Source organism: Helicoverpa zea, chromosome 19 (assembly GCF_022581195.2).
Source record: "Helicoverpa zea isolate HzStark_Cry1AcR chromosome 19, ilHelZeax1.1, whole genome shotgun sequence".
Lineage (NCBI taxonomy): Eukaryota > Metazoa > Arthropoda > Insecta > Lepidoptera > Noctuidae > Helicoverpa > Helicoverpa zea.
Genome location: NC_061470.1, coordinates 3,076,396 through 3,090,753, shown reverse-complemented (window position 1 = coordinate 3,090,753; position 14,358 = coordinate 3,076,396). Strand labels below are relative to the sequence as shown.

Sequence of the window (14,358 nt, the reverse complement as noted above, 5' to 3'; positions counted from 1 at the left end):
TTGGCCTTAAAAAATTTTTGCGACAATGGCCGCGAAAGAGCATTAGATAACATTTTATATCCCTCGAAGGCCAAAGAGTGAATGCGCTGTATGTAATACTTATCACTGAAGTATTGCAATAAATAGAATAGAAGTGTTAAGATAAAGATTATTTATTTGTCTAAATCATTGTGAGTGCGCTGTACAAAAAGATTTGCGAAGCTGTTATGTAATAAACAGTTTTAAAAACTTTAAAAGGCTATAAAACATTGAAAACACAAAGTTAATAAGGTATGTAAGTATACTGTTAATAATATCGATAGGACATTTGGCACACATGGTCCTAAACCAACCATTCATAATAATCAAAACGAATTGTTTCTTTGTATAGGAATTAGGCATTAGGTGTCAAAACCTCAAACAGTAGAATCGATCAACTTAATTGAAACGTTATGATGCAAAGATCAATTCTTTAAGGTTTTCTCTTTAAAACACCTGGGGACAAAAGCAGGATCAGCAGGAATGGAAACAGCAATCTCAGCTTGTACTCAGTTGTATTTAGAGAGATTGGAAGCCGAATCCAACATAGTTGGGAAATGTCAAGGCATATTAAGAAATGACTTTAAAAAGAGGGATATGATCATCTTTAAAAATAAACACACTTATATTTGCTACAATTTTTTGAAGTTTTATTGTAGATTGATTGCAATACAATCTTTATCTTATATTAACTGCCTATTTCAAATTACTCAATAAACTATAGACGAGGGAATTACGATTGATAAGATTAAGAGTAGGTACCCGTACACTGCAGACTAAACGGTCGACCGATAAAAATATTTTTTGAAAAAAATCTTGATTCCAATCTAAGTCTTCAGGCGGTTTGGTATTGTTCGAATACCTGATCGTTGATATCGTCTCCAATACATCTCATTCGGTTTTTTTTACATAGATATTTACAATACATATTTACAATAAAAATCAAAAACTATCCTAGTAAAACAAACAACTAAAAAGCGTCAAAAAATTCGTCCCCATCGCTGTCAACTGGGAGCGTGCCCAAGAGGCTGGCAGCATTACCTCGTTGGATTGCCATGCTGATTCTTTGTCCGAGGTAATAGCTAGCCTTCTGGTCACGAGAAGCGTCAACCAGCCGCCTAGAGAGATCTTTAAATAGAATGTGGGCATTCGAACCCCACGACCCGAGGGTTTCAACCCCAAACGGTTCGAAAATATAGTTTCCGACAAGGCCACTATATTTCCGCCGCTTGAGGTTCTCCGCAGCCGCAGCGGCAGCAGCAGCACAGCACGCAGAACTTGGAAGGTGTGATGGCGCAAGAGTATCGACACAGGTTGCGTCCCATACTAAAGGCCTACCCATCTTCCAAGGGAATAACGACATGCCGTCTGGTCTCTTACCGTCGTCGTATCGTATATATCGTATATACATCTCCGTACTGTTAGGTTATGGGCGAAATAATAGTTAATTTAACGGGTTTCCTTAGTTTTATTTAGTACTAGCTTTTGCCCGCGACTTCGTTCGCGTGGAATAGTGACTTCCGACAGATTTTTGGTTTGACCAATAGATGGCGCTACATGTCCGGAATAAATTTTATTTTTATATTTTTTTGTAATAAAAACTATCCTATGTCCTTTCTCAAGCTCCAAACTATGTCTGTACCAAATTTCACAGAAATCGGTTCAGTAGTTTAGGCGTGAAGAAAAGACAGACAGACGGATGTTACTTTCACATTTATAATATTAGTTAGGATCAGGGTTTAGCAGAGCAGAGCGTTGTCCGCAATTTACAGGTGATGACAGAATGATACAGAGAAAAAGTCACATCGTTTAGAGTTTCTATTCTAAAACATACTTATCAAGATCCCGTCCCGGTCCATCCGACTAAAAAGTCTGCAGTGTGCCTTTACGTCGCTAATATACGAGGGCGATTGACTCTTTATCTCGATGCCAGAAATAAAGGGTTGGTAAACTTGTGGTGCCACTTTTGATCGGATATCGAAATAGCACTCTTGCTTAATATTGCGCACTTCGTACCATAGGTTACTTTAATCTCCAACATCCGACGACTTGGACTCTAACCGCCGTTTCCAATATTCTATCTATATGTTGAGTGCACCTCACTCATTATTCCTTCACTCTCATAGCCCTATGGGACGGCAATCCGACACGACCGGAAAGAGATCAGGCGCAGGACCGACATTTACGTGCTCTCCGATGCACGATGGTAGGTTCTTACGCGCGCCTTCAACTCTACATTCAACGTGCACATTCACATTCACGAGCGTGTCAACGGTACGCCCGAGCCCGTGAACGCGCCTGTGAACGTGAATGCCGCGACTCGGGCAAGTGTCGGTGTTTTGGCAAAGTTCAAAGAATGAATGTGTGAAACAATCACCAACTTCGAGGCTCCGGGCTGCTTCTTGAGCGTGAATCGAACTGGAGATCCCTTGCACAGTAGTCGTGCTATGCGACTACTATATAGGCCAATGAAAATGATACGTTGCAAAGTGTTTAACAGTTATCTAATTACATTCATATTATGAATGACATTTGTTATTTGGGTGTGGTGACTTATCTTTCACGGTCAAACGGTAAATGATAATGATTAGTGATATTGTATTGTATGTTATAGGTAACATTTTGTTCGGATGATGGAAATACTTGAAAATCTCTTAAAACATAAAGTACAGCGTCTTTTATTTTTGGGCATTTTAACAAAATAACATGGCCAAGTTCGAGTCGGACTAGCGCAAGAAGTGTTCCGTACCATTATCTATGTAAAGAGCAAAAAAAACACGTTTGCTGCAAGTACATGTAAAAGAAGCAAAAAATCAAGTTAATTGTATCTATGGGAGCTCCCTAAGTTATTTATGTTATTCTGGCTTTAAAGGTTTGGTTGTTATAGTGGCAATAGAAATACGTACCTACATAAATACCTACATGTGTGATAAACTGTCTAATCTCCACCATTTATAAAGTGCCCTTAGGGTACCGAACCCTAAAAGTTATCTCCTAATGTCGCGCAGACATAACATAAGCCAAAGTTTTGCGTAAACACTCGCCGCCTGATTAATGATAAATTAATGATAAATATTGATAAACAGATTGTAAGACTAGACATTATTATCTCAATGATGGTACAAAATAGGAATAAATATTCCATCAATAATAAAAACTGCCAAAGTACCATCATTGATAAAACTTGGGAAAATACGTTTATTATATGCACCCTAAAAATATATTATTCCAGCTTTCATTTCAGAGTTTGTTGTTATAGTGGCAACATATGGAGTTACAGACGACTTGAAATCAACCTATCTCAGTCTGTTTCATCAATAGATTTTCAACCTTTTCACAATTGTGGAAGGTTCGATTGGTAAGAGGAGTTTGGGCGTTCCTGGGCTATCGGCGGCCAGCGATGAAATTGTATCAAACGGTAGCTCTAGTAATTAGGAATAACTTTTACCATGGGCGTTATCCCGCGGGACATTTAGGATAAAACGATATCCGCATATTTGTACATTTGTAGTTTTTGATGTTTACTTAATTCTGAGCTTTTAAAGGGCTTTTAGTATATCATTTGAAATCACTGTCTAGCTATCACAGTTCTTGAGATGCAACTGCCCGTGCAGCGACTGCAAGAAAACAGCCTTAGTTGCACTTCTGGTTTTCATGTGATATGGCTTTCCATCATCCAATTCACAGAAATCTATAGATCTAGAGCTCCTCATTAGGAGTATTTCTTCAAAACAAGCACAGCTTGGTGGTCACTGGTCAGACTTATTCGTGGTGGGAGTGTCCGCGATTAACCAATCCGATTCGACCGTTTGTATAGCTCTATAATTTTACCTACAAAGTTGTGTATTGTTTTCAGTAATGTATCCATTAACTTAGGTCCTTTTTAATAACATATTAATCTAATAGACATCATCATTATCACCTCCCGAGCCTTTTCCCAATTATGTTGGGGTCGGCTTCCAGTCCAACCAGATGCAGCTAAGTACTTGTGTTTTACATGGAGCGACTGCCTATCTGATCTCATCAACTCAGTTACCCAGGCAATCCGATACCCCAAGGGGTACAACCAGTGCAAGACTGGTTGTCAGACTTTCTGGCTTCTGACTACCCGTAACGAATGCCAAGGATGTTCAAAAGACAGCCGACTTGTGCCTTCCGAAACACGGAAAAACTCGTCACGATAATATATGACATATATAAAAAAAAAAGAAAATAATGTTAGAAACAGGGACCAATTAAGACCCCAGAGACAAAACCAATTATTACGAAAGTCTAATACAGACGAGTAATAAAAAACTTATTTATTCAAAGCAGGCTGAAAATCAGCACCTTTCAGGTCAAAGGACAATGGGCACAAATATATGGGACCTGGTATACCCCACCAATAGGAATGTCATATATATCATTGGATAGGCCTTTTTATGTAGGACAAGATTTACTATGACAGCTTTGCTGAAATGTTTGTCCGTTCTGAGATATAGATCAAAAACTGTGCTAAAGTTAGAACTAAGTAATCTATTGATACCTCAAGTTTTTAAAGGAAAATCTAAGTACTAATAACTTTAAGTCTTGTAAGTACTACTGTGCCCGTTAGGATCCATAATTGTTACTATTATGTAGCATTTCAACCTTTTATTGTACCAACTGGATGTTGGGCGTAGTGAGAAACCGCACCAATAGGAAAGTCATACATATCATTGGATAGGTCTTTTTAACTGGAACAACATTTACTATGACAGCTTTGTTCTATTGTTTGTCCGTTCTGAGATATAGATAACAAACAATCTTAAAACTGATGCTAATCAATACTGTAATCTGATTTTCTTTCATATACAAGACTTACACTTAGTAGTTCTTAGATTTTCCTTTAAAAACTTGAGTTATCAATAGATTACTTAGTTCTAACTTTTGCACAGTTTTTTATCTATATCTCAGAACGGACAAACATTTCAGCAAAGCTGTCATAGTAAATATTGTTCTACATAAAAAGGCCTATCCAATGATATATATGACATTGCTATTGGTGGGGTATACCAATCTGCCCATTGTCCTTTACAAAGACAGCCCCCAAAACGCCCGCCCTTCACCACTTCCTATGTGTTTTTGCTGGGAAGAAGGCGTGGTGGAACAAACTCCCCAGCAACACAATTCTGTCTGTATGGTTTGAAGAACCGATGATTAGTTCCACATCTATTTATAGTTAATACTAGCTTCTGCCCGCGACTTCGTACGCGGATCCTGTCTCTTATGCCAGCGACTACGGGGTCAGCAAAATCAAAGATCTGAATAGTCTGATATTGAATTTGAAGGGCCCGTTGACTTGGAAACAACGGAATACGCATAACCATTAGAAACGTTCCATATATTTAATTTTTGTACTTTAACGGCAAAAGCACAGCAGACTAAACAAAACGCTGAGAACTGAACCGCAATAGACGTGACCATAGGGATAAAAGTGGTGATTCTAATTAGTCCGCATTTAAGTTGTGAGTGGCAAAAATATTAGGCTACGTATATTTTGGATACCAATGACCGTTATTTGGAGGGGATGTTAAACTGTAGGTTCCGGCTGTCATTGAACATTCTTGGCAGTCGTTATGGGTAGTCAGAAGCCAGTAAGTCTTACCAAGGGGTGTTGGGTTGAGCGGGTAACCGGGTTGTGGAGGTCAGATAGGCAGTCGCTCCTTGTAAAACACTGGTACTCAGTTGCATCGTGACTGGAAGTCGACCCTAGCATAATTGGGACAAAGGCTCTTGAGATAATAACGACAATAATAATGAGATACAGGCACCGCAGGACATCTGAGGCTGATGACGGGGAGTAGCGACCCCGCGGGGCTATATATACTGAGTTCTCCAGGGAGAGTATACTGTCCCCCATCTCCGGCCGGTCGGAGAGAACCATGACGGGGGTAGATCTCACGCCTCTGGCTTGGCTTGGCCGTCCAGAGTGGAGTCGCTAGAGCAGGATTAGTAGCCCTGCTCGGAGGGTAGGTGCCTCATGGTAAGCACAGGGAGCGCGTAATCAGCGTTTAAAGTCCACTGAGGTATCCTCACCCTACAGCCGCTCATGTACCTGTTGCCCTCTTGTTGCTATTCAGTGACTGGTTCCCGGGGGCCCAGTAAGTGAGGTGGCAAGTCTCCACCTGCCATTTTTACATGTACCTAATACATTGTCATCCACTAACATCCCATCACAATAGCCCAAGTATTTTTCCTCCATAGTTAGCAATAGTTTAGCACAGAACCGGGGATTGTCTTTTTTTAACGACGTCCACCGGGGATTGTCCTTGGGTTCATTTCTATAGTGTATAAAGGGATAATCGTCGGTTTTGTGTCACCATTTCATTAAAGTTGTCTCAAAAGGGCTTCAGCGTGTTGGCTTCGGCCCCACGTTTGCCTCCCAAAAATTCGGAACTCTGTAGTCCCGAGGTCTGGAAGAGACATACAAAATAATAATGAGATATAACGAAACAAAGTCGGAGATTGGGGGCTCGTAACGCCACGTCTAGGTATGTAAAATTTGTACTAAGCAGTGACTTAACACAAAATTCAAGCGTGTTGTATCTTCGTTATTATTTGTTTGTGAGGGAGAGAAAAGAAAAATACGTGTCCATTATTTTAGGGTTATCTAAAAGACGGACTAATTACTTTTTTTTGATTCGCCATACCTATTTCATAACATTCATTTCTATACATTTCTAGTGTAGTATTGCTCTTGAAGTTCCACATCAGGTGTTCCAGATCTTCGATGTTTATACGTCAATAGAGAGTGCTTATCAGATTGAACAACTTTTGCTAAAACATCATACCTGTATATGGTACAGAGAAGCTGGGCTCTTGGGGTTCCACATCAGGTGTTCCAGATCTTCAAATTTATTATCTCAGCTGAAAATGCTCATCACATGAAACAATTTTTGCCATGGCACCATTTTTGTATCTCTTATAGTTTTGTTGGTCTGTTGGAGTTCTGCATCAGGTCTTCAAGTTTCGAAGATAAATTATAGCCTATATGTTGACCAGGCTTAATACTGATACAACAAAGAAAAAATCATCGAAATCCGTTCAGTAGTTCGGAAGATTAGCGTGTACAAACAAACAGACATACAGACATACAGACATACAGACATACAGACATGCAGACATACAGACAGAATTTTTTTTTTGGATTTGTGCTCCATTACTGTTTCTAAACCCCACCCAATTATTATTTTTTTGATATATTCAATGTACAGACACAGTTTTTTTACAGATTTATTATATGTATAGATTAGTAGGCAAATATTTTTGTTGATCATCACTTATCTCTCGCAGACAATACGAATTATATAAGTAATTAAACAGACAAAATATTATGTAGGTATTGATAAAAATATAGTATATAAGGACCATGTTTTGCCGAGTTTAGTACAGATATAGGTCGGCTTTCGAAAAATACAGTTGGTATGTATATATTTTTATTATATTTATTTAGCAATAAGTCGTTATTAATTAGATTTTTTTCTGCTTAAATAATTTAATAGTTTTTATTACATTTATTTGTTCATAAATATATTACTTATGTGTGTATTTTTGAATATTTAACAATTTTAATTTTTAATATTTTTAATTAATTTTAATTACATTATTGTCTTACTAAAGTCAATAGTTTTTTTTTATAGTTTTAACGTAAAAATATTGCGGAACAATCTCTTATTTATTTTTAAGCGGTTTTTTAGCCAATTCAGCGTTTCTGGATTAATTAAAAATATATTAGGAAATAGTAAATTTAGGTTTTATTGAAATACCCCCCGGAAACGTTGTATGTAATAATTAGGATTATGTGCTGTACTAATCTATAATTGCTAATGTCACTGATAAGGAATTTGTATTTGTTGTTATACATAGTTAAACATTAGATAAATAATTAGTTATATTTCGTAAATTATAGTTCCTAAATATTTATACGTAAATAAACGTATTCTTCATCACATATTTTAGTAAATATTATGCTGTAACGATTTTGAGAAAAAAACATAAAAATCTTCGAAATATTTGCAGACAGTGTGCGCCGGTACTAAACGAACGGCTTCTTTTACGAAAATTTACGAAAACATTGAAATTTCAACTCTTACACTAAAGATATGTCTTTAGTGTAAAAGTTCACTTTCCGAAACTCCTCTCATCATAGCGAAGCATTGAACAACCAACATTGGAATTTCAACTCTTAAACTAACAACATACAATTCACTTTCAGAAATTCCTCTCATCATGGTGAAGCACGCTTACGATGCGGTCCATTTCTACATGCAAGAGGTTGCTTCCCACGTGGTGGCGAAGACCGGGATCCCATCAGACAGACATCATATGGGCAAGCTTATACTGCACTGCTTGAAAGAAGATCCAGATTTTGTATGCCAGGTAAGTCTACCGAAAAAAACTGTTGAAAACAAAAAGAAAACACGACTGAAAAAAAACACGAGTTTGTGTAGTTCCTTGGCTGGAGCAATTATCATTAATCACCAAGTTTCGGCCAGTGGTCTCATCTACTTCGTGAGGGAATTTATTCTCGTACCTGGATACTAAAAGGTAGCCTATTATGTTATTCTGATTTACCTACATACTGCTGGATGGCGGATTTTGATGAAACTTAGCATTAATATAGCTTATGTATCAGAAAAACATACCAGCCTGTATGTTTTTCTCCGAGTGTCTCCATTTTATCCGAGTGCAGAAAGAAGCTCCCTTGGGAAACGGGTGAAACTGCTGGTAGAAGCTAGCCTGTACCCATAAGGGGAATAACATTCGATATTTTATCATTCCATTATATTGTATTCAAAAGATTGATGGAGCAACAGGAGAATCAGAAACCAACGGCTCAGTGTTAGACAGGAGCATCCGATGCGCCATCTCTCTCACTGCGCTGGGTTTGAAGAAGGGAGATGTCATGGTACTTATGGGGCCGAACCACTTAAACTACTGCATACCACATAACGCTGCTCTGTTCCTTGGTATCATGGTGGCTTGTATTGATGATACCTTGAATATCAGTAAGTATCTTCATCATCAAGTCTTTTTATCGTCCCACTCCTGGGCACAGGCTCCCTCTCACACAGAGAAGGATTGAGCGATAATTACCACGCTTGTTAAATGCGGTTTGGTGATTCCAGATTTTATAGTCCAGGCTTCCTCGAGATGTTTTTCTTCGCAAAGTCAGTTACTATATTTTCAAAGAATAGCAGATTTTTAGCTCAGTTTCAAGAACCGCACGATAAATCCCGCTCTTAATGTGTCGCGCAAATACGCTTGGCTTTGCTTCAAACTAGTAGTGTGAAAGCGTTGTAAGGATTATCAATTCAGTTTTCTTCTTTATATGAAGAGAGTCATCTAATGGCAGTCAGTCGTTTAAAAACTAAATAACTTGTATCTAAGTTACTTTTTTATTTCCAGATGAACTGAAAGCAATGTTTGAAATAAACACTCCTAAGATCATTGTTGGTCAGAATAAGAAAACAGAGGATATTAAGAAGGCGCTCGATTTGTCTGGAGTATACGCTAAAATTGTCACCTTCGATAAAAGTGATGATTATACAAATCTGGCAGAACTCCTGGTGGTTGACAATGTAGCAGCAATCAAAGAATTTAAGTAAGTTAACACAAATAGTTTAATTACCAAAACGTTCCGATCTTATGTTACGTTGCCACATGATGGAATTTAGTGCACTAATTTCAATAACGAGTTTTCTAGAGGTTTAAAAAATACATTAATTGATGCTTATTATTAAAATTCTAATCTAACTACTAGAATAATAACTATTAGAATTTTTGTCTAAGCTAAGCATCTGAACTGTATCTCAAATCTGTGTTTGTAGCTAAAAACAAAGCCAGAGAGCTTTGTAGCTATTAGATTCATACTCAAATATAGCTCCTAGAACATAATACAACTTTAATATGTTACCTTTCAGACCTGTAGACATTGATCCTGAAGACGTGGTAGCTTACCTGACATCAACCAGCGGTACCACAGGAGTGCCCAAGACTGCCATGCTGACACACAAGAACTTAGCTATTGCTATACCTTATATATGGTAAGTTTTTTAACTGTCATTGGATAGTCTTTAAGGGGTTTTCGCAATTTGAAATTACTGTCCAAGGTTCACGGTAAAAGTCAATTTAATATACCTATCTTCAACGATTATTAAAAGAGATAAAAAATATCTATACAAGGAGTCGAATTATGAGCCTTATTTATTTTTTGTAAGTGAAATGTCTAACTTAGCAAATCGAAAAAAAAAAGTCTATTCATCTTTTCGGGAGATATGATGCCATAAACAGGCACGCGTACAGAGATACGTCAAAATTATGATGGGAAGAATAAAGACGAGAAGAACACAGAGTTAAGATAAATATAACCATTTTAATATAACCTTGGCATTTTCCTCCTAGGACTGGTTTCACTCAATTCCCGACACCAACACGGCTAGTGTTTGTGGTGTCACCAGGGCAGTGGCTGTCAGCTGGCTTCCACTACCTGTTCTCTCCAATCATGAAGTACACGAGGCTTCAGACATCAGCTCCAGTCGTCCCTGAACATTTCGCTGACTTGGTTAATAAGTATAAGGTAGGTAATCGGTCAGGTGTAACAATTATAAAGAAAGATCCTCTGCGATCGTATCGGATTGCCATTCCATCGGGCTATGGGAGTGAAAGAAGAGGGAGTGCACTTGTGTCTGTGCAAATGCCTGTGCACTATAATATATCCTGCGCAGTAATATGTCCTGTGCAACTGGCTAATCACATATGCGATCAGCCAACGTGACCGACAATCGGCTGGGACGTCATTATTATGTAAAGAAAGGAGGCGGGTGATAACTAACGAATATCTTGCTGTCCAATAAACACCAGTGGTATGTCGATGCCTTTCAGTCTTCAGTATATTTGACCAAGTGCCTCTAGGGTCGCAGGATGTTTCAAATGTGTAATTACTGGGATTAAGGAACTGAAGATTTTTTCTATTGCTCTGCACAAAACAAGAGGAGAAAGACGATGCCCACTATTTAGCTCTAATTAATTGTTTATTACAATGTTAACCAAAATTTCTTCCTTTCACAGCCCACTTACATTGCGACTAGCCCTAATCTGATGACGACCATGCTCATCAATGCTAAATGTGACTTCTCTTGCTTCGAAACCGTTCTCATGGGAGGCAGTGCCGTGTCGACAGAGCTTATCAATGAAGTGAAGGTAAAGGAACCATTTTTGTCAGTCTCGTTATTATCCTTACATTCAAGTAGTAGTTGTTGTGGTTAGCTATGTAAAAACTTAAAGAAAAACTAGCTTCAATAATACACCTAAAACGTTCTCCTAAGTCTGACAAATAATATTACGCTGAAAACAGCATCAAAATCGGTTCCTTCAAATGTAAAATAATAGCGTACAATAGAATAGAAAGTTTATTTAAAGTTTATTCTATGACAATACTTGTCAAACTGAGAACCACCTTTTTATTCAGTTAAAAACTTATAGCCAGTAATTTTCATTTTGATATTTATTTTTAGAAATATTGAAATCATTAGTCAACTCTTGGACAATAAATGTGATACGCAATGTTCATTCTTCCCTTGTTTATTGCAGAGGAGAGCAAATACAGATAAAGTATACAGTTTATACGGTATGAGTGAATTGGGTGGACTGGTGGTGCACCACGAGCATCATCCTGCACCCGGCTCAAATGGTAGAGTTGTTGGATCTTGCGAAGCACGAGTAAGTACCATCAGTTGCCCAGAGTTTCCCCCGAGAGATGATACTAATATACTTCCAATACAAAATCAAAATTAAAAGTCATTTATTCAAAGTAGGCTGAAAATCGAATTTACAAAGACAGCCCCCAAAACGCCCGCAATTCACCACTTCCTATGTGATTTTGTTGGGAAGAAGAAGTACATACATAGACTAAAGGTATCCGATGACCGTCTCTAGATTTTTTTGGGAACGAAATTTTATTCAGTGAGATATTGTAATAGTCAATCAAGATGGGAGTTCAAGTACTCAAGATTATTTTTTCTATTTCAGTTGGTTGATCCTGTAACTAATGAGGATATTGACGAACCCAACGTTAAAGGAGAATTATGGCTCAGAGGACCAGTCGTGTTCAAGGTCAGACATTATGCATTTTATAAGTATGTAGGGTATATACCAGCTTCTGTCAGCGGTGTTACCCGCTTTTTATGGGAATTACATCCCGGATTCGGATAAAAAGTAGCCTATATGTGTTATTCTGATACAAAAAGCTTCATAAACGCCTGATTTCATGAAAATCCATCCTGTAGTTTTGCGTGAACAGGAGAAACATCCATATTTACCTACAAACTAACGCCCTTGTTATTAGTAGGTAGGATTGGCGGTAAATTCTGGTCATAATAATTTACTTATTTTTCAGGGGTACCACAACAATCTAGGGGTTACAAAAGAGACGTTAACAGATGACGGCTGGTTCAAATCTGGTGATATTTTCTACAGGGATGAATCGTGGAATATTTTCTTTGTTGAGCGTTACAAGCTGCTGTTGAAGTACAGAAACCACCAGGTAAGAAATTTTGAAAAAAAAAATCAGTTGTTTAAGACACATGATGAGATGCCAATCAACAGCTTGTAACATCAACAGTGTAGGTATATTGATAAGAAATTTCGAAAGAACCAATCTAATTGAATCCTGTAGCTACTGCAAAGGTATGCCTGAAATTGCCTATCCCATGCATTACCTGGTCAAAAAAAGGGAGATTAGGGCTAGACTTTACAGAATCAAAGACTGGAAGAAACGGAGTAATATCATCAATTTTATGTGCCTTCCGAGACGTGTTAAATAATTCGTGTTGAATATTGCAGGTATCTCCAGTGGAAATCGAGGAAGTAATAATGAAGCACCCTGGCGTGTTCCACGTGGCGGTGACAGGGATACCTGACAAGGAGTGCGGGGACCTGGTGGTGGCGTGCGTTGTGCCCAAACCTGGCTGCAGCCCCACCGCGCAGGAGATCAAGGATCTAGTCAAAGGTAACTTTAAAGTTCTCCATAACGCCCATTTCTTGGAATTGTGTCCCTAGTTTGTAACGTTTTATCAGAACCTGTAATAGGCCTGAATAAAGATAATGCCCTAGCTTATTACCTTAACTAATATTGGACTGTGACTTATTGTAAGGGCGAAGGAAAACATGACCAAGAAACCAGAATACAAAGTCCAAGAAACTGAAATCACCAACCCGCAATTAAAAGCGTGATGATTAGTTAATGCTCAATCCTTATTCAGCCCGGAGGAGGAAGCCCGTGCCCAGCAATGGGGCGATAAAAAGGCCGATAATAATAATATCAGTAACAAATAACTTTAATTTGTTCCCAGAATCGTTGACAGACTCCAAGCAGCTAAGGGGAGGAGTGGTCTTTATGAAGGAGTTACCCTTCACTAGTACTGCTAAAGTCAACAGGAAGAAAATCAAGGAGATGGTGCTCACTCTCAAAAGAGAATAGAAATAAGTTTGAGAAATAACGACTGAATTATGGATTTAATTTTTGGACAAAATAAATGGATTTTTAAGTTGATTAATACTTATGTTTTCTCTTTTTCACATAAAGTTCATTTTTGTCTCAAATCAGGCCTAATAACCATGTTCATGCAAAAGAAGAATAGTCGTGGTGGCCTAGTGGGTAAAGGACAGACTCGCAAGTATGAGGGCGCGGGTTCGATCCCAGGTCAGGCAAGTACCAATGCAACTTTTCTGAGTTTGTATGTACTTTCTAAGTATATCTTAGACACCATTGGCTGTGTTTCGGATGGCACGTTAAACTGTAGGTCCCGGCTGTCATTGAACATCCTTGGCAGTCGTTACGGGTAGCCAGAAGCCAGTAAGTCTGACACCAGTCTAACCAAGGGGTATCGGGTTGCCTGGGTAACTGGGTTGAGGAGGTCAGATAGGCAGTCGCTTCTTGTAAAGCACTGGTACTCAGCTGAATCCGGTTAGACTGGAAGCCGACCCCAACATGATTGGGAAAAGGCTCGGAGGACGATGATGCAAAAGAACAAACTCCTAAGCTTATAGCGTGTCCCTGGGACATATCTTTACGTACCCAGATAAATACATGCGTACGTTGTTTGAGGATAGTTAACTTCCCAAGAGTGAAATAATTTTTCAAATAATTTTGGAGCCTTTCGTGTACAAACAAACAAAAAAATGTTTTCTCTTTTATAGATTGGTAGAGGTAGTGTAGAAGTAAAGATATCTATTAAGGAACTAAAATGTTAATGTCTATGATGGACATACTATCTTAGATTAGTGTGATAATTTCAATAGTTTATCTAATTATTAGTA

At 38.2% G+C, this 14,358-nt stretch overlaps 1 protein-coding gene across 2 annotated transcripts; it reads left to right on the top strand.

The window, feature by feature from the left end:
* Window positions 1-90: 90 nt before the first annotated feature.
* On the top strand, window positions 91-13,595 carry LOC124639667 (luciferin 4-monooxygenase-like). 2 transcript variants are annotated; one of them, XM_047177110.1, is made up of 12 exons: window positions 91-270; window positions 8,255-8,418; window positions 8,840-9,047; window positions 9,448-9,643; window positions 9,963-10,085; window positions 10,444-10,618; window positions 11,110-11,241; window positions 11,632-11,760; window positions 12,070-12,153; window positions 12,437-12,583; window positions 12,883-13,048; window positions 13,392-13,595. In XM_047177110.1, exons 2-12 carry the CDS (start codon window positions 8,269-8,271, stop codon window positions 13,517-13,519), a joined length of 1,638 nt encoding a protein of 545 aa, XP_047033066.1. In that variant the 5' UTR covers window positions 91-270; window positions 8,255-8,268; the 3' UTR covers window positions 13,520-13,595. The 2 variants fall into 2 exon arrangements, with proteins under 2 accessions (XP_047033066.1, XP_047033064.1); XM_047177108.1 differs by lacking the exon at window positions 91-270 and adding an exon at window positions 7,405-7,461.
* Window positions 13,596-14,358: the final 763 nt, after the last annotated feature.

Bases quoted from the DNA above. Each gene is read 5' to 3' on its own strand.
- LOC124639667 (XM_047177110.1), top strand. From the start codon at position 8,269: ATGGTGAAGCACGCTTACGATGCGGTCCATTTCTACATGCAAGAGGTT. The intron at 8,419-8,839 runs GTAAGTCTACCG...TGTATTCAAAAG, and splicing joins ATCCAGATTTTGTATGCCAG to ATTGATGGAGCAACAGGAGA. The intron at 10,086-10,443 runs GTAAGTTTTTTA...TTTTCCTCCTAG, and splicing joins ATTGCTATACCTTATATATG to GACTGGTTTCACTCAATTCC.